This window comes from Syzygium oleosum, unplaced genomic scaffold, assembly GCF_021117445.2.
Source record: "Syzygium oleosum isolate NSW1041296 unplaced genomic scaffold, Sole_v2.1 Sole_v2.19, whole genome shotgun sequence".
Lineage (NCBI taxonomy): Eukaryota > Viridiplantae > Streptophyta > Magnoliopsida > Myrtales > Myrtaceae > Syzygium > Syzygium oleosum.
The window spans coordinates 2,616,707-2,636,152 of record NW_026607503.1 but is presented as its reverse complement, the minus strand read 5'-3'; the positions used below and the strand labels follow the sequence as shown (position 1 = coordinate 2,636,152).

The 19,446-nt window shown below is 41.7% G+C and overlaps 3 protein-coding genes across 6 annotated transcripts; 2 read left to right on the top strand and 1 right to left on the bottom strand.

Moving 5' to 3' along the window:
• The first annotated feature begins 1,480 nt into the window (after window positions 1-1,480).
• LOC115670562 (dirigent protein 19) lies at window positions 1,481-2,435 on the top strand. The gene has a single exon (XM_030591879.2). It carries the CDS (start codon window positions 1,548-1,550, stop codon window positions 2,124-2,126), a length of 579 nt encoding a protein of 192 aa, XP_030447739.1. The 5' UTR covers window positions 1,481-1,547; the 3' UTR covers window positions 2,127-2,435.
• A 1,459-nt stretch (window positions 2,436-3,894) lies between these two features.
• Window positions 3,895-5,315, top strand: LOC115670477 (uncharacterized). Its single transcript, XM_030591768.2, has one exon. It carries the CDS (start codon window positions 4,132-4,134, stop codon window positions 5,080-5,082), a length of 951 nt encoding a protein of 316 aa, XP_030447628.2. The 5' UTR covers window positions 3,895-4,131; the 3' UTR covers window positions 5,083-5,315.
• Window positions 5,316-6,617: 1,302 nt separating this feature from the next.
• LOC115670296 (E3 ubiquitin-protein ligase BRE1-like 2) lies at window positions 6,618-19,337 on the bottom strand. Of its 4 annotated transcripts, XM_056319960.1 has the most exons (20): window positions 18,968-19,337; window positions 17,032-17,192; window positions 16,681-16,842; window positions 16,471-16,558; window positions 16,092-16,279; window positions 15,782-15,940; window positions 15,413-15,606; window positions 15,252-15,335; window positions 15,009-15,128; window positions 14,739-14,928; window positions 14,491-14,651; window positions 12,711-12,782; window positions 12,518-12,594; window positions 10,233-10,427; window positions 8,779-8,851; window positions 8,524-8,610; window positions 8,264-8,401; window positions 7,996-8,198; window positions 7,267-7,429; window positions 6,618-7,121 (listed from the first exon to the last, which is right to left on the bottom strand). In XM_056319960.1, the coding sequence occupies exons 5-20, from the start codon at window positions 16,177-16,179 to the stop codon at window positions 6,990-6,992; spliced, it is 2,136 nt and encodes a 711-aa protein (XP_056175935.1). In that variant the 5' UTR covers window positions 16,180-16,279; window positions 16,471-16,558; window positions 16,681-16,842; window positions 17,032-17,192; window positions 18,968-19,337; the 3' UTR covers window positions 6,618-6,989. The 4 variants fall into 4 exon arrangements, with proteins under 4 accessions (XP_056175935.1, XP_056175933.1, XP_030447392.1 ...); XM_056319958.1 differs by lacking the exon at window positions 17,032-17,192 and having other exon boundaries at window positions 16,092-16,322; XM_030591532.2 differs by lacking the exon at window positions 17,032-17,192 and having other exon boundaries at window positions 14,739-14,922; window positions 16,092-16,322.
• Between the last annotated feature and the right edge of the window lie 109 nt (window positions 19,338-19,446).

The following is a 19,446-nucleotide window of genomic DNA, read 5'->3' as shown; positions in this document are numbered from 1 at the left end:
GACGAAGGTGTGTGTGATGATGAAAATTTCGAGCTAATTTGTGTTCCGTACGCAATTTAACCATAGTCATTATTATGTTCGAGAATGATTCGATTGTTTTAACATCTCCTTATTGAGAAACATAGGAGTAATCGGTTCCAAAGTGGACCGGTTCCTACCCTGAAATTGGGAACCGGATCAAAAGGGTGGGTTCTCAATTTGTGGAATTGGAATCGGCCTACTTGGCCCTGGAATCAAACCAACTGATCCAGTTTGGTTTCCGGATAGGTGTAGGAACCGATGGTGATATTAACTTCTCTGTAAACCTTGGATTTTCGCGCATAACTTGGGATTTCAATTCCGTCGTCAAGCGCTTGTTGTAGAGTTAGTCTCTCCACGGTGCTCATTATCTCTCTATTGTGTTTAAGCCGCAATTTTGAGTTACTTACAAGAAAATCCTCTGTGCACAATCTCCGAAATCTAGCCGAACGTCATGCACGGACACCTAAGGCTAATGCAAACTGCACAAACCATCATTAATCAACTGATTATTGATTACAAATATAACATACTCGAAATTGCAAAATGCCTTCTATTGTTTTCGAGTTTCACATAAATCACACTAGACACAGCTTCACATCACCTAAGAGGGAGGCGAGAAGGAGGCGTTGAGCGAGAGGGACAAAGGGAGACGTCGAGCCGCGAGCGAGAAGGAAGTGAGAGGCGTGAGCTTGACTGAGACCGAGAGAAGTGAGAGGCGTCGAGACACGAGAGAGGCATGAGAGTAAGGGAGGAGTGAGCGAGGGGCGTCGAGCCGCGAGGGAGGCATGAGCGTTGTCTAACTAAGATTGAGAGATGTGAGAGGCGTGAGCATAACTAAGTTTAAGACTGAACGAGAAAAAAATGAGTAATTAGGGTTTTGGAATAATAAGAATTATAAAAATATCGGTCCGATCCAGGTGGTTCGACGCACACTTGAAATTAGGAACTGGATCAATAATTACCGATTCCAAATTTTAGAAATCAGGAACCGCTCAGACAGGCTATTTCGGTCTGGTTCCAATCTTCACCTCAGAATTGTTAATGAATCATGTTGCCGGATCATTCTAGGTTAACAGGCACCCTTCTTATTGGAAGTAACGGTGATGTGTGGGCCCACGGTTGTACTGTAACACCGGTTGTAATGGAGGGAAGGAAATTTTTTTTCACAGTGCTAAGCACAACACCAATTGCCTTTCCTATCAATTGCATCTTGTGGCCTCCACGCCATGGTTACTTGCAATAATTACGGTGACGGTTACTTAAGCATGTCCCTTATGTGTTTGATAAAACAACTCGATCCCGAGTCACCAAGTCACGTAAATCAAACAACATCGTAGCGGTCGGACCCTCGTTCATTCACCAAGCGAGACTTCGCTTCACGCGCTATTCTCATAATTCCATCCATGGGTAGTAGGTGGCCGTCAACTTTCCGCCCGTTGACCTGGGAGACTACATATGTCTCGTCTGATCTCCGCCCCTGCCTGCCCCTGCCTACCCCCACTAGCTAGCTGCAGCGAAGCAACTCCATGGCCACTCTCGCTCCGATCCCCTCCCTCCTCCTCCTCCCCCTCCTCCTCCTCTCCTCCGCCGTCCCGGCGCCCGCCTCCGGCTTCGTGACCGCCCTCGACCGGAGCCTCATGGGCGTCGACCTCGGGAAGGAGAAGCTCAGCCACTTCCGCTTCTACTGGCACGACGTCGTGAGCGGCCCCAAGCCCACCTCCGTCCCCGTCGTGCCCCCGCCGTCCAACGCCTCCGCCACCGCCTTCGGCGTCGTCAACATGATCGACAACCCCCTGACCCTCCTCCCCGACATCGGGTCCGAGCTCGTCGGCCGCGCCCAGGGCCTGTACTCCTCGGCGTCGCAGGAGGAGGTGGCGCTGCTGATGATCATGAACTTCGCCTTCGTGTCGGGGAAGTACAACGGCAGCGGCATCACCGTGCTGGGGCGGAACCCGGTGTTCCACAAGGTGCGGGAGATGCCGGTGATCGCCGGCACCGGGCTGTTCCGGTTCGCCCGCGGGTACGCCCAGGTGAGCACCCACACGCTCGACATGAAGACCGGCGACGCCGTCGTGGAGTACAACGTCTACGTGCTGCACTATTGACGTCCGGTGATATGCATGATGATCGATTTGTTTACTTTTCGGGGCCCTTTTCTTATCCCTTTTTGCTTTCTCTTTCGATGGTTGCCAGCTTTTCTCCATTATGATTCTGGGAATTCTAGAGATAGCAATCATGGAGGCCACCAGTGACTCTAGGGTTTTGCTCTTGTGGTCCACAGCGAAATGGGGTTGGTCGGGTGGAATAGTATTCACTTGTTTTACTGGGTTGTCAATAATGCAGTATCCGACACAGAATTTTACCGTCTTCCATTCCAACTACTTAAGCTTGGATAATATATTTCCTATATGCAATCTTTATGTGTACTAACATTGGTCGACGAAATTGATTTAGGGAAAATTATTGAAATAGTCATAAATCTATTGTAATCGTGTCAATTCAATCCTAAACCTTTTTTTTTTTGTCAATTCAGTCCTAAACTTTTTGTATTTGTACCAATTCAATCCATCCGGTCAATTTTGGCCGGCCGGCGCTGACGTGGACGCCGGCCGACCCCGACGCGGATGCCAGCCGGCGCCGGCTCTCTGGCTGACGCTGACGTGGCAAATTTTTTTTTTTTCGAATTTTTATTATTATTTTATTATTTTTCTCTTTTTTTTCCTTTTTCTTCTTCCGTTGGCCGGTCCACCGGCAACCGGCCAGGGGAGGTCGCCGGCCACTGGGGAGGCTCTCCCTCGCCGGATGGCAAGCCTTGACCTCGTCGTCGCAAGCGAGGTCGGCCGAGGAGCGGCCATGGCGAGGCTGCTCGGCCTCCCCCAGATCTGGAGGGCCGGATGAAGTGAAAATTATATCGACTGGATATTACTTTGTACGTAAACTAAATAATTCGAGTATATACATGACCAGGGATGGACGTAAACTCGTAACCTTCCGAGGATAGGGTGATAAGAAAACTTGAACGAGCATATCAGCCTGCTCATCTTTCTTTCAACTACATCATTCTTCTATGAAAAGGCATGATAACTCTGCGAGCGCGTCAAAGACACTCGTAAATGATTAGTGTAAGAATTGCGAACTAGTCAGGTATCAGTCCTTTTGGAGCAGAACGATGTACTACCCACGAAGTTTAGGGGGTTTTGTGTAAATTTTATTAGAGAGAGAGAGAGAGCTTATGGGTGCACAAGGAATTATCCCTCATATTTCACGGTAAGGAAACATGAGAACTCTTCTCGTGGATGAGTGACAATCTAGCAAATAGAGTTGGAGGAAGGAAATCGGTCGAGAAGGAGAGAAATAATTTTCTTCCTCTTTCAAATGAACACAATACCTTAGGAATGAGACACACCATATATCTTCACCAAAGATGTATGTCGTTACTTATGGAAAAACAATAAAAACAAAAAAAGGAACCTTCGTCATTGCACATTCCATGAAAATTCCATTTGGTGTGTTCTTTGGTCACAAATCATCGCTTGCTTTGGTTTTACACGTCATTGATTACGAAATTCATAGGAAAGTCCTTAAAAAAAGAACATAGTGGATTAGGTAGAAATGGAATGATTAGCAACTTGTGTTCCTATGAAGAACTTTGATGTCCAAACAGAACGCCTAATCTCTAGGATCGACCCGTGTTGACGCAAATGCAATGCATCCACAAACTAAGAGACAACGATGAGGTAATTCTGTCAATATACAAAGATTAATGCAGGGAGAGATAAAGGGCTCGTATTGTAACCCTCATTAATATTCTAGAAAGTCCAAATGCTATCTCATCCAATGCCTTCGCCTTGGGTGGTCAACGGTCAACCTCGCTGAATCTTATTCCCCAAGAAATAACAGAGCAATTTCAAAACCAATAAGCCCCCTCATAGAAGCCTCTAGAGCCCCCTCATTAGCATTTCCAAATTGACCTTCTATTCATTTGAAACCTCCTTTAAAAACTTTAGGCATCCCTCGTGTTATGCATCCCCTGCTCTTTACCTCCTAGAGACACAAGGAAAGCCAAACCGAGGGAAAAAGCATAGCCATTTTTTGGGGACTTGGACACAAATGGGTACTTTGGTGGGTCATGTTGCACCTGGCCTTGGCTTCTTGCTCATTGGCCTATGGCACCTCTTCAACCACACCAAGCTCCATGCCCTTCACCCAAGCTCCTACAAGTCCCCCCCATGGTTTCCCACCTCAAGATTTAGGTACTTGGAGCTCCTCTCGATCATGGCCGGCTGCTCGATGTCCGTGGCGATGGAGCTCTTCATCGGCCCTCGAGGTCACCAGCCCTTCGACTCGGACGGCACCATCCCGTCGAACCATCTCCACAACTTCGAGCACGCGGAGATCTCCCTCACCTTCTTCGTCTACGCGGGCTTCGCAATCCTCCTCGATCGGGTCCGCATCGGCCCCGAAGTTAAGCATGGCCTGACACAATTGCTGGCTGCAATGGCTTTTGGCCAGCAGCTCGTCCTTTTCCACCTCCACTCAGCTGACCACATGGGTGTGGAAGGCCAATACCACTTGCTCCTTCAAATTGTGATACTTGTTTCTCTTCTCGCCACTCTAATAGGAATTGGTCTTCCAAATAGCTTCTTGGTGAGCTTTGTGAGGTCAACCAGCATCTTCTTCCAAGGTGTTTGGCTCATTGTCATGGGATTCATGCTTTGGACACCAAAGCTTATGCCTAAAGGTTGTTTCATGAACTTGGAAGAAGGTCATCAGGTGGTCCGGTGCCAAACTGAAGAGGCCCTTCACCGGGCTAAATCCCTTGTGAATATCGAGTTTAGTTCATTCCTGATTTTGATATTGATCTTTGCGGTCTCTCTTTACTTGGTTATGGTTACAATATATGCCAGCGGCAATGTCAATTACCGGTCCCTTATTGAGGCGGATGAACTTGACGAGGACAGCGACGATGTCGAATCGCAAAGAACAAGCGGGCTTGTTGATGAGCAAAAGGGTTTCGTTCGTGTGGTGAAGTCCTATGCACCTTTCGACGTGGGAAGGTAGAGCAACGAATAGAAAGCAATTGGTGGTTTAATTGTTTGTACAAATTAGGTTGATGATAGGATCCCCCCAAAGATGCCTGAATTTGCCGCCTAGTGTTGTGTTGGCTTAATGAGGGCATGACTTTAGAAACAAGTGTGTGCTGGTGGGGGGAAAATGTTTACTTTAATTTATTCATTTGGTCTGAACCAATCACTTTGCATAGAGTAAGAGCGAGCTTGGCCTGATTGCACTCAGTCCGGATCTGAGGTGACTTGTTCCTGAAATTGGATGGCAAAACAAAGAAAGGGTGGTGCTCAATCGAGGTGATGCGGATGTTAAAAGATATTAAGATTGGTCTACTGAACTGATTTAGAGAGTGATGCGGCAAAATTGTGTCAGATGTTTGAATCCAACAAATCAAATCATCATTTCAAGTTTATCATCACTTCGTAAATTAATCTTGTGTACAATATCTATAATAATATGCCTGTAATTAGATCATCAACTTGATCACTGCCCACCAATTTAAATAGTCATTTACAATCTATCACTTCTATAATCTGCTCGCAAAAATTGGATCGGTTCATCAAAATGACCACTATCAGGGAAAAGTATTAAAACCCTCACCAGAGCCGGCAAGAGCGGCCCTTGCAAAAGGCCGTGAGGGCGACTCTCGCCCAGGTCGTAAGGGCGGCCACTGCCAAAGTCGGTGAGGGCAACCCTTGTCGGCCCTAACTTGTGGCCAGTTGCCGGCCATGGCCGAATACCAGCCACAAGCTAAAGGAAGGAGAAGGGAAAAAAAAAAAAAAAAAGGAGAAAAATCCTAAAAAAATTATTAAAAAATGTTCACGTTAGAATCGGTCGTGCCATGTAGGACACTCGCATTCACATCAGCAATTTCTGGCCTAAATTGGCCGAATGAACTAAATTGATACCAATGTAAAAAGGTTTAAAACTAAATTGATCCAATTGAAAGGTTTAGAACCGAATTGAAACTGTCACAGTAGATTTATGACTTCTTCTATACTTTTCCCCGCCGTTCAAACTGTAGGGACTAACGCTCAAACACCGTAGGTATTTTAGCCCTGGGAGTTCGTCTGTATTTTGGTCCTAGGAGTTGTTAGCGATTAACTTTTTTCATTACTTGAGACATAAACCAGGCCCATCTCATCATTCTCCTAGAGGCTCAAAATAATCTTTCCTTACAATCCCTGCATGTCTGATCACAATGATCCTCCTTCCAACTAGGCCGTCGTTCCCCTTCCTCTCTTATTTTTCCCCTTCATTAAGAAAAGAGGCCTTTATATTCAAGAAACATCAATCCTTCTTTTTTTCAGCTCATACAAGGACATCATCCTTGTACGAGCGAATTCTCTACCTGAACCAGCTTGTCCCTCCTGAAAAGGCAACAATCCGACGTACCTTGCCTTGAAATCGAGGGCGGGGAATACCCGAAGCAACATCGAGAGTTGAACTAACTTGAGAATGATTTCGGCCCTAGAACATCATGCGTCAAATCCAAATTTAGCAAGCATAATGAACTAGGACTCCCAACAGGAACGTTAAACTGAGAATCATTTTATGTTGCCATTGAGTTGGACAATGACATGGTGATGATGCATTCTTCTAAATCTGCGGCGGAGCGACAATTTGACATTTAAAATGTCAAGGGTAATTTGAACAATTTACAATTGGGGCCAGGCAAGTGCTATAAATCTTTTCCTGCCACAACCTGTCTTCAGTTTGCACTTTCCGTGCCTATCAACCTAAAATCTCAAAATCTGTTAACATCATGATGAACGGCCCAGCTTCCGATTGAAGTTGAGCTTTAGAAGACTGACAAAGAAATCAAGAGCAGTCATATATACTTTGTCTCGGCAACTCCAAGGAAACGGCCATAACCAAATGGCAATCATCAGATGGCTTGATCACATCTTCACAAAGTGAACATCATTCTGGCCAAATGCAGTACCACATCCAGGACATTTTCGATGGCGAATTTCTAAATTTCTTTGTATGCACTGATTGCAGAACAGGTGAAAGCATTTCACAATTACGACCTGTCAAAGTGAAAAGGCACAACCAGTTTTACTAGTACTACTAGCATATCGACAAAACTTAAGTGGAAACATGCCCAGACATTATTGATCAAAGTTCACAATCTAATTGATAACCAAAGTACAGTGAGCTAATATGCCAACTGACCTCCTTTGGCCGGTCGAGACACACACTGCACTTAAGCATTGCCCTGCAATCCTTTATTTCATCCTGGAGCCTCTTCACTGCAGCCTCTCCACTCTCAGCAGTCAATTCAGCAACCTTTTTATTACACTCCACAATCTCTTCCTCCAGCTTCTTCCGCTCCTCTCTGCTTCAATAACATTTGGCTCAGAGGTGGGGACAATTATGTGTAGTCATTTAATAGACACAGCAACCATCCATAATATCTACTAGATGACCTGCCTCAGACCACGAACAGGAAGTGCTTAAGCACACAAATTTTCCTACACTGTGTTTATTCCAACCAAAGAAGAGATCATGTGAAAGTGCTTTCTAATCTCCTGAGGAAAGTAAGTTCCCTTTAGTATAAAGGCTGAGGTACGATCATTTTAGGAGAAAGCCTCCCACAAATTTTACTGGCTAGGTTATCACCATATGTCACTTCCTGGGCCGGACTCAGTTTTGACAACCAGTGGACACCAGCACCGGCAGGACAGCAAATGGTAACCACAGCTGATAGGAGGAAGGCATCGCCAACACCCTATATACACACTAATTATTCGTAGAACCGTATGTTCATTGATTGACCATGATCGCTGCAAAAATGCATTGTTTCATCACAATGCAATCAGAATCCAATCTATGATGCATAAACCAAGCTTAGACATTGTCATATACATATAAGTGAGCCCTCTTCTGGTTTACAGATATCACCTTTCATTGTCTAGTTTCATCTGAATCTCACTCAGATCCCATTGTAACTGGTCATATTCCTTCTCAGACGAAGCAAACACAGATTTAAGCCACTTTAACTCCTTCTCAGCATCACCTAATTCTGACTTCACACCTTCCAGGCTAATTGCAAAGTGCCTATCTTCTTGACTAGATTTCATTGCCTCCGACAGAAGAACCTTCATCTGCAATATGCTTAGAAACATCAGTAAAAGATACTGGCAGAAGTAATGCGTCTAGAAAAACTCACCTGCTCTTCACCATGAGAAATCTTCAACTTCAAAGATTCAACTGACGAGTTAACCTGTTCAAGTTCCTTAACTAATGCCTGTTTTTCTGAGAGTAAAGAGTTCTGAGCCTGCTTTGTCTTCACACTGTCTGAAACCAGCTGCATTACAGATCAGGAGACAGGTTTAAAGATTGGCAAAATCCAAGCTGAAAAACTCAAAGCACTGTAATGAAACTGGAAAAGTACCCAAGACAAGCTGTTGAGAAGGTCCAAATACAAACCTTAATATTATAGTCATCCCTTTCAGTCACTTGCTGCAACAAATGCTGATTCTGCGTCTGCATATCTTCATATGCTTGACCTATGGTCTGTTGAGCAGATAATCTCGTCTCATAATTTAGAAAATGATTATAGAACTCATGAAAGAAAGGTGGGAGTAAGCAAGCAAGGAGACGGCAAGAAGAGAGGCATTGAGGTTTTAGCCAGAAAAGAAAAGACATCCTCTATAAACAGAGAAAAGATTACACTAAAACCACCTCAATCTCAGATATATATGCCTCTGCCTCTGCATCTTTTATCTTAATCGCTTCAGCAAGCTCAGAAGCATCCCTGCGAGGAATAATATGACAACAAAGTTAAGTCATACCTCCATCATGCATGCACAGGGATATTTTCCAAATCCAAAACTTAAATGAGGGAGAAGAGTCTTTGTCCCCCCTTCCTCTTTTTGGTGTGAGTTGAAAGGATCTGGGAGTAAAGAGGGAGAGGGGAGGGCATTGTCCATTCATCCAGGGAAAACACATCCCAGACAGCCATGATGTAACTACAGGCCTAAGTCGAATGTTTTTGGTCAATCACCAAAAAAAAAATTTACAAGCAAGGTTGAGTAAGAGAGAAGGATAAAAGACTGGAGAGATTGACAAAATTTGCAGGGAAAAAGACACAGAGTCATGTCATCATGCACGCACGCGCAGAGAAGCAAAAGGCTAGAAAACTGGATACTTGAAGACTAGGGGGTTCTGTCATGTCGAAATCATCTTTGTATACTCCAAACAAATCTAGGCCATCAATTTCCTATGCACATGCCTACAGAACATTATCTATGTCCATGGAAGAGCTCCAAGCAGTGGATTAGATGCATATTTACTCCGGTGAGACCTTGTGAGCTGTCAAATTTATACAGGACTACAAAGAGAACTTTCAGTTTTTTCTCATTTCAAAAAACAACACCCCCATCCCTAGACCAGACATCTAGCTAGTTCTGTATAATTGGTGGATGAGAAACTGTATACAAGTTGCATACGTTTGTGCAATACAAAGACGTCTATTCAGTTAAGAAACCTATCCGTTTTGCTGATATAATTCGCTTAAATTTTTTCCAGCATCTAGAAGTGTGGCTCTTGAAAGTTAAACTGCTCTATATATCGGCCTCTAGAATTCAACAAAAAAAGTGGTGGAAGGGCTGTCATATAAAGATCTACTATTCAACTATCAATGTGGTGTTTAATTAGCAGGTCCGGAATTAGATTGGACAGCCTGACAAAAAAGCGAATTAGTGGTTGTGGAAAGGTCTGAACATACTTTCTATACAAACTCAAGAGAGTCTCTACGTCCTCGGTGTCCAAGAACAATTCGAGGATAAACAAGCAACAAAAAACAAAGACAAGTACATTACCCAAAAAAAAAAAAAAACAAAGACAAGTGGTACACACTTAAATAACACTCATAAAAAGATCATTCAAAGAGCATGATCCCACTAGACAAAAGAAATATATGACCATCAACCATCTATCTTTCTCGTCATTTGAGCCTAGTCATTTTGCAATTGTGAAAAATCACTAGAAGACAGTATGTCCAAGCTACACCCATCACTTACCCCACTACCACAAAACAGAGTCCATCTAAAAATGCAGGGAAGTCCAAGGAAAGGAAAAAGGTAAAACAATTACTGAGCACTAGCATTGCAATGGAGAGGGTGACAAGAACTAACCTCTCAGATGCATCCAGTTTGGCCCTCAACTCTGCTATTTCAGCTTCAGCAGCAGAAAGCCTTTGTTGACAAGCAACTTCTGCTTCATTGGCAGCTTTAACTCTCAGCTCTAGACTATGTTCCTCTAAAGCATTTTTAAGGACTTCAGCTTGTGATAGAGCTCTGCGTTCTGATTCTCTGATATCTGCAATATCTCTGAATCCACAAAAACGTTATTATGAGTCTTAATTGTATGACGCAACGATAACAGAAAAATGAGCCACCAGGGCACGATGACTTATTAGTATACTCCCATGTCATGCAAATCAAGCAATCTCCAGTTCCTTTGCGCAGTCATCAAGAAAGGCATGCTAACCAAAAATCTTTCTAAACAAAGTTACTTCTTGAGATACTTTAATAAGAGAACGATCACAAAAGGACTCATTTAATCGCACTCAGCACTCGGAGGAAACATAAGTACGCATAGCAAAAGATAGAAATTTTATAGGCATAGAGCATCCGTGTTGGATTCCTTTCGATGGTGTAAGAGCAGATGTCCATTTCTAGTGAAATAATAAGCATGAACAACCATGAGCTCTTGATTGCTTTATTTTCAAGAAAAGAAGATTCAAGTAGTGTCAGTATCAGGGCCAAACTCCATAACAAAATAACAGATTCTCATCATTTACAAAAAGAAGAGGAATAAGCAACAATCAGCTCATTACAGTTTTGCTATTTTTAGAAAATGAGATTGAATTACACAAAACAAGGTGGTGCCTTCCTATGTTCATTAGACCATTTGACAAACACGAGTCCACCATTTTTAAGAAATCATTCAAATCTTAAGACCCTTTTAATGCTCGAACCAAAAATCAACCATTAAAAAACCATTGGTTTATTTCCACACAATTACATAAAGTAGGTTCACTTTCTAGTGTACCGACTGACAACAACAAAGAGATGAGAAAATGCAAAACCCAAGGTAAGATTCATATGGATCCTTAACAAAAGATAGACTAATCTTGCAAAAGCTTCAGACTGCAACTATCATCTCAGATATGGTTTTGTGCATGATTTAGAAAACCGTGCATTGCAGCAGTAATAAGTGAATTGCAATCTCAAACAAAAAGTGTATATTTTCCACATGATCTCAGAAACGATCACATTATAACCTTAGAGCCAGTTTACTTTGAGTAAACGCAATGAGTTTGTGAAGAATCTCACAATTTCAAACCTGATATCTCCCTTCAAGACAATAGAGGAAAAAAAATTTGAAGAACCAAAATCAAAAGTACCATGAAAACTACCTACCGCAGTTTCACATGAAGATATGGGCAAGTCAGTATTCAAGAAAACGCGCTTGGTAAATTTTCAAGACAGACCATTTCTAGCAACTGTGAACTAGTTTACAACGATAGGAACCTTTATAGAGGAATATTGATAATTAAGAACTATCAAAACTTGAGATTTATTTAATATGCAAAAATCAATTGTAGTTTCCGAGAGCTTAAGGTTGAACCAAAGTGCTTTTGTAACATGGCATCAGAGCACACCCAAATCCTAACACTCCCACTTACTATAACTGAATCTATTTTCTTTTTACAGTGCTTCTGCCTCCGGCTGTTTGTCTAAAGTGCTTACATCCCCATCTCTCCTCGTGTAAGGTCCAACTTACAAGTGAGGGCGTAATAACGAGAATTGATAAAAATTGGCGCTAAAATTGAGTTTTTGAGATAAATAGTCCTCTAACAACAGTCAACCAGAAGATCTCTTAACCTGACAGCACAGAATGTGTACAATATCTCAGCAAAATAACAATGGTAGGTCCAATTTTTTTAAGGCCTTATTAACTTCTCGTCATATCATATATAACCAATTAATGAGGGCTAAAAAGTATGGAGAAAGCCAGAGTAGATACTCCTTGGGGATTTTATCCTGATCAAAGCAATTTTAAAAGTCAAGTACAATAATGGCAGGTTCAAGAAAGAATCTCAAAAGCAAGAAAGTGTGCTAGAGAAAATATGAGCACAGAGCAAAAGCTAAAAGTAGGAGCTAGATGTGCAGACAAAATGGAGACTCATCAGGGAACTACCTAGATAAATTTAGCAACTGTTGAGGCAATCACAGTAGCCAGTGTTCATAAATGCGAGTAAATTTGACAGAGCATTGCGGGCCAAAAGGAAGAAATAAAGCATTTGAATATCATAAAGCAACTTGAAAGTATCAGAATGCAGCAAGCTGCAACTCTATCTAAGAAAAGGGAACATCCATTCTCTATCAATCCATAGTCAGCTTTATCCACTTACCTGTTGTCATAACTCTCATTTCCATACAAATCCAGAAAGATCTGAAGTTCCAGTTTTTCCTTCTGTAGCTTCTCAATCTGCAATGGATCATAATGCTTCAAATAACCACTTCAGGCTCACTAAAATAGCTTCATGTTGTATATTTATCATAATAATGATGTCTTATGAATATTTAAAGGAGGAAATAGATTACCAATTCTTTGATGGACTTGATTTCCTCCTTCTGTTTAGTACATCGGTCTGCTAACCTCTTTCGCTCATCAGACTACACCAAATAATAAAGCAGTCAAAGACCCAATGAAAGCTACTCTAGAGACAAAAGATTTAGACTCTCGAAAATTTGATCACTGAGACCCTCCCTCCCTCGCACGTTTGCATATGTAACATGCAAAGATATTCCCATCCCCAGTTCTGTTTCACAAGAAATGGCTCCTTATATGGAATCTGAATGATTCATAGAAAAAGCTTCGTCACAACCACCAAACATTTGCAGTCATCTCCTCCACTTGGATTAGCTGATAAAGCTGATAAAAATGTCTTCCCACACCTCTCTCTCACATAAGTTACAATCAAGTTAAATTAGACCATAAAAAAATGAGAAATAAACATTATTGGTTTGAGGAATAACTGAGCCAGTAGTACAGAGAGAGGTGAGAAAAGGACTGACAAACCAAAGGCAGTTAAATATTATAACAGTAGGCTATGAAACAAAAATGTGGCATGTCGTATAAGTTTTCTCACACAAAAATAGCAATCCTTGTTAATAATCTGGGGGAAGAGAAAGGAAACGTCTGTCAAGTGGGAGCGTGATAGAACAGCAAATGTTTAATCAAGAACACAAAAAGAGATGGACGCAAGATTTTGCAGTATCCTCTTAGTGCTCAGAATTTGTTCAAAGAAATCTGCTAGTTCAGATCCAGCAGGTGTTAGCGACCAAAAAAAAAGATTCAGCAGGGGTTCCAAACACACAACACACACAAACACTTCCTCTGAAGCACACAAAACAGCAGTAATGAAAGCATAATGCATCTCATTTTGAAAAATTTGTATGCATAATATGTACCTATAAATCATCAGCTAGAGATTTGCGCACATGCGACAATAAACTGCGTCGCACATACATGTGATCCTGATTATCTGTTCTAGGCGTAAGTGAATATATTATAAGGAAAAATGCACCAGTCTAAGTTTTCTGCAAATTTCAGATTTGCAGTCCATGGATTCAAGTCACTCAAGGTTAGAGAAAATTTTGTTTCAATAAGCACCCACGTGATATAAGAATTGAGGAAATTTGTACAATTCTCTCCAACTAGTCTTGTCAATGGGTGGTCGTGTGTGCAGTTCTATTGTATTAGGGGGCATTTTGGTGAGGCAACCCATGCCAATCCCTTCATTGTTTGGAAAAAAGGACAAAGTCTTCTCGGATGATGCTACATCACGAAATAACATGTTGAATAAATATATAGATGAAGAAAAGAATATCCAAAGCTAATCCTCAGGACAATAATAAAAATGAATTAAGATCCATAGTGGGTCAAACGAGGACCAACAGCGCAAAAATCAATGTATAGGTCGATATGGCAAACAACATCACATGAAAGCTTGCAATTCCATGCAAGAGTACCATTGTAGTTGGCAATAAGAGAGAAGTTTGTCAATAGAGTTTGGAGTGCGCAGTTTGGCAGAGCTCACAGGCGAGAGAGAAAGAGAGAGAGAGAGAGAGAGAGAGAGAGAGAGAGCTGTGTCTTGTAAATGTAAATGACATCCATCTTTCTGGTGAGCACCTTCATTTCATGGAGTCCCTCTTGCATAATAATTGGCAACACCTTTGCATTTGTTACCATTTATGGAAATTTTTCTACTTGTCTAAAGAATGAGTCCAACACAAAATTATCCAAGAGCAGCATTACACGAACCAATGACACAAATCATAAACTAAATTGAAGTGATTATTACTCTCAGTGCTAGAATACCTTAATAGTTATAGAAGCTTTTAGTGACTGGGTTTTTTCACGTAGCAATAGTGCTTCATGAGCTGTATCTTTCCATCGGTTCAACTGTACTTCCATCATTCCCATTTCCCTAGACAAAGCAGACACCATTACACGAAACTCCGATTTGATGTCTTTTCTCCCTTCAAAAAATGATAATGACTTCATTAGTTAGATGCCAGGCATAGCACCAAACCAAAAAAACAAAACCAGATGTCAATTATATGAACCTGAATCTTGATTAGCTTCTTCCATTTTAATCTCAAGATCATTTTTCTCACTAATGCACTTCTGCAGTTGAAGCTCCAGATCTCCAAGCCTAGACTCGGTATCAATAGCATTTCTAGCAGCATCTGTTGACTCTAATTTAGCATTCAGTTCCTTCTCTCTTCTTATGACAAAGGACCTGTCAGCCTGAAACTACACTTTTCAGAGGCCTCCAAGAAGAAAATTCATAAAACAAAGTACAACTGAAAAAACTAAAACTAAAGCAGTTTTACCTGCAATGAATCAGTTAATGTTTTGTAGCGCTCCACTTCAGCATTGAAATGCTGGAGCTGATCATTTACCAAAGTGTAAAATCGAGACGAAAGGACATATTTTTCATCTTTCAACTCACTCTGCAAGACCACAAAGCCAAGGAACAATTTGTCATATGAAAATATAAGGAGTTTTGATATGCCACTAGTAGTAAAAAGATATCAAGCACCCAGAAACAATTTTCACAATACGTAATTACACACCTGAACATCTTGCAATTGTTTTGACAAAGTTGCATTGTACTCCTGTGCATCTTGAAGCTCAGAAAGTCGATCAGCTGCCAAAATCTTTGGAACAATAAACGAGTGAGAGAGAATATAAGTAGGTAGATGGAACAAATCAAAATTTTAAAAATTTATTAGACCTTTTTTTCTTCAATGGAATCCTTTAATTCCCGCAAACAGAGCATCTTATCTCCCGGCTTTTCAGGTGATGAATTTCCATGTACAGAACCTGCAGCAGGGATATGAGCTCCAGAGGCAACATCCATTTGCATTCTTAGATTGATAAGCTTCCTTCTACTTTCTTCAAGCACTGCCATGCTCTCTTCCAGCTCACCTTGTCATGAACAAAAACTGTAAACAGTCAAGAGTGACATATTGCCATTGCAACTAGCTGAATAATGGCAATGCAAACTATCTATTTCCGTGCATTCTTATTGATCAGTAGACAGAAAGGGATACTAATAACATTCATGAAAACAATCACTTTCCCCGTAAAAAATCTCAAAAACCTTCAAGGCGTTTAATCTCAGACGCATCTTCTGAATGACTTCTAACGTAGATTTGAATGTCTTCAGCGTATTCTTTATGCTTGAGGTGGAGAACATCTATGGCTTCATGCAGACTTTTAGCCTCCTCTTTCATCATTTTATCGATCTCCAACAACAGTACTGTAGGACAACACCATGTAATACCGATTGTCAAGCAGGATATAGACAAATCTGAAGGTTTGTCCAAAACTCAAAAAGGATATGACACGTGAGACAAAATTTCACATGAGATTTACTCATAATTTCATAACATATAGAGAGTTTCTCCAACCTTCTGCAGAAACCCTTGCCTGCAAATTTTGTGATATGGTCATAGTTTTCGAACTCTCAGCTCCAATAGTATCTTCCAGGAGTTTCATCAACTCAAAAGTCGATGACTTACGCAAAGCAAGAGCTTCTTCAACAAATTCAATAATTCCATCACCAGAAGTGCTTGCGATAGAATCTGTCTGTAGCAGTCTACACAAAAAAATGTCCTCAGGCGGAGATGACGGTATGCAACCTAAGAAAATCCCAAGTCAATCTACATCATGCGATGTTGAGAGGTTTAGTTAAGTCACTGCAGTATATGAACATGATTAATTATTAAATGCTGATTAAACATGACATTTTCAAAGTTCCATGCAAGCAAGGAACCTGCTTAAGCATACCACGGGAATCCTCCACAGCAACCAATATCTTCAAAGCATCTTGAGCTCCTCCTGCTCGTGCTCCCAAAAGGACTAAATCATCAACCAACTACATATCGGTAAAAAAGAAATAAGTAATCATTGATTTAACAGAAGAGAACAGATTCTCAGGATAACAAATGACGACTTTGCACAATCTCCACATAAATGACGTGAACTATTAAAGCTGACCTGATTCCATCGTTGGTTCACTTTAATTAATGTGTCATCATAAGAAGTTTGCTTCTTCCTTAGTCCTTTAATATTAGCTTCAAGATCATGCAACTCGTGCTTTTGTATGTCCAATTGTTGCACGAGTTTTTGGTTCTCATAATGGAGAACGGATGCATCAACCTGTGGATCAAATTTTGCTCATCACATCACATAAGGTGTCAAAATAATAAACAAAGAACTCACATAATTAGTAGCATTAAGAAGCATCAGAGTCATCCACTAAAATGACAATCAAGCGTGTGAACAACCATAACCAATATAGAAGCCCAGATGAGAAGGGGAAGAACAATATGACTAAAAGAATAGAACCTTCTCTGGTTGCTACATTGTATCTCGTCTGTAATCCATGGTTTTGCAATCTTATCAAACAGACTGGGATTCTAATCACAATGGCTGAGGAGGAGCCATTGGGTATGGTAAGGCGTATAGGCTTTGGAGAGAAGAAAGTTGCTTGATATGATCCATGCCATCTAAATTCATAACAGAAAACAACGAAGATTAACTTCTAGTACCCCTACTACAAGGGAGATCTTCATATTCTGGATTTTTTTATCAGAGTGGAATCAGAGAGCTCATGGACAATAAAGAACGCACTTGAATTAGCGTAGGAAAACTCGTTTTAGAACGTTTTCTTCCTTTTGGTATTGTGGAAAGTACAACTTTAATGTACATATTGTACAAGATAGTTTTTATGTTGGCTTGTACAAGAGGTCTCCGCTTCTTCATTAGGAGCTTTCTAATGTATGTCTGCACCACCTTGGTGCCCTTAACCAGACTTTTATCTACGAAAAAGAAAGGTAAAAGGCACTGAGAAATAGAGTTACATAGGTGTAAATCATACAAGAAATTCAGTTTTTATTGACTATTGACTTGATCTGCTTCTTGTTTATCATATTTTTAATTCTTTCCATGACAAGGAGGGGCATTAATACTAAAACAAAGGTCCAGTACCCAAATAAGAGTTCAATTTTATTCTTGGCTCTAAAGCTAATGCCGCTCCGCTAATGATAGCCATGGCAGGTCAAAGCTAGTTGTCATGTCGAACTGATCTACATACGTCGTTCGAGGCTTGGATGCTCAAGTTGCATGGGGAATGCTACAACTGGTCGTGATGATGCAATTCGACATTTTGCGACAATCTACCAAGGGAAGGTTGGCCTAGTGTTCCCCCAGGTGCCACATAAGCTTGTCCTCGGCCGGGAAAATATAGGCCCATGACACTGGCCTCTAGCTAGTAGCTACATATACTTCTATTAGTAGAAATCTCCGAACAAGGCAGCCTAAAGGCATCACCCTTTCCTTTCACTCATTCCTGCATATTTTCATCTGCAAGGGTCAAAATGAGGGTCTAGAAAGGTTTAGAGATTGTAAGGATCTGGTCATGTTGAAAAGAACTGACTAAGGCTTCAAAATAGGTGTGGTCTACATTGATGCTAGTTTGCTTCTCCAACAAAGCATATCCACATGAAAGGCAGAGAATCTAACAAGTAGCTTAACACATGTTTTCCATAAATTTCTAATTCATATGAATTGACACAGCAACATAGTTAAATGCCTATTGACGTAACAGAGCAACTCAACCACATAAGTACTGCTCTTATCAAGCTCAACATTTCGGACTGTCGTGTGTGAGTCGCTGCTACTTTCACGATACTGTTAAGCTCATTCTCTTCAATTTCACGTCCCCTCTGAATGCCAAAATCTCTTATCCTGCTATATATGAATCTCCTTCCTTGTCAAGTAGCTAGCCTAAGAAGACTAGAAAATGGTCACTAGTTGCATTCCATAAGCTCAATATGACGAGGGGTTAGTCATGGATCGCACCAATCTTGCCCATCGAGGACTCAATCTCAGGGGCTAGCTGATTGAGCGTGCAACTTTCCACATTACAAAACTACCATACTTTTCCAATGAAGAACGTACAAAAGCTTCACCGCTCCTAACCATCCATCGAACTCGAACTTCACCTGTTAAACTCCTTTAGTATATAAGCAATCAGCAATGCTGATAATGACAGATGAAAGTCCCCACTAAGCCAAATGAACCGGGAATCTGAATTTGTTCAATAAAAATTCCTATCATAACTAAACACAAAAAAACAATCTTGCCTCATCAAAGTGAGCTCAACTAGGCCAAAACAGCTCTTTCTTTGCACCAACAACGCCATACAGACAAAGAAATCGCCGATCATCGCCATTTCATTCGCTCGTGAAGCTTTGCAGCAATGACGGAGAGAGACACTTACGGTGCGGTTATCGGCAGGAGAAGCGATCGGCTGAGGCCTCCTCCTCTCCGGCTCTTCAGCTTCTGGATTTTCCATTCGGCTGGAGTTTCGCTCGAACGGAACCCGCGGCGGCGAGCGAGCTCTGGTTCAAGCCCTAAATAAGGAGGAGGAGGAGGAGGAGGAGGAGGAGGAGGGGCAGGGCGATCCGGCTCGGACACGGAGGAGCTCGAAGCCCGGAACCGTCGGAGCGGCGAGTCGCGGCGGCTGTCCGCCACCGGTCAGTGGCGCCCGCCGTCGGCCGGTCCGTCGCTGGGGAGGGGCAGCGGTGGAGGAAAGAGGGAGCGGCGGAAGCGCAGAGCACACGGCCTTGCCGATGAAGACTAAACTCATTTCTGGGTTTTATTCAGTTATTTTCTCTTATTTACCCACGAAATTTTTTTTTTGTATTTTTCTTATAGTTCTTTAATTTTTTTTATTTTTTTCTTATAGTTCTTGGATAT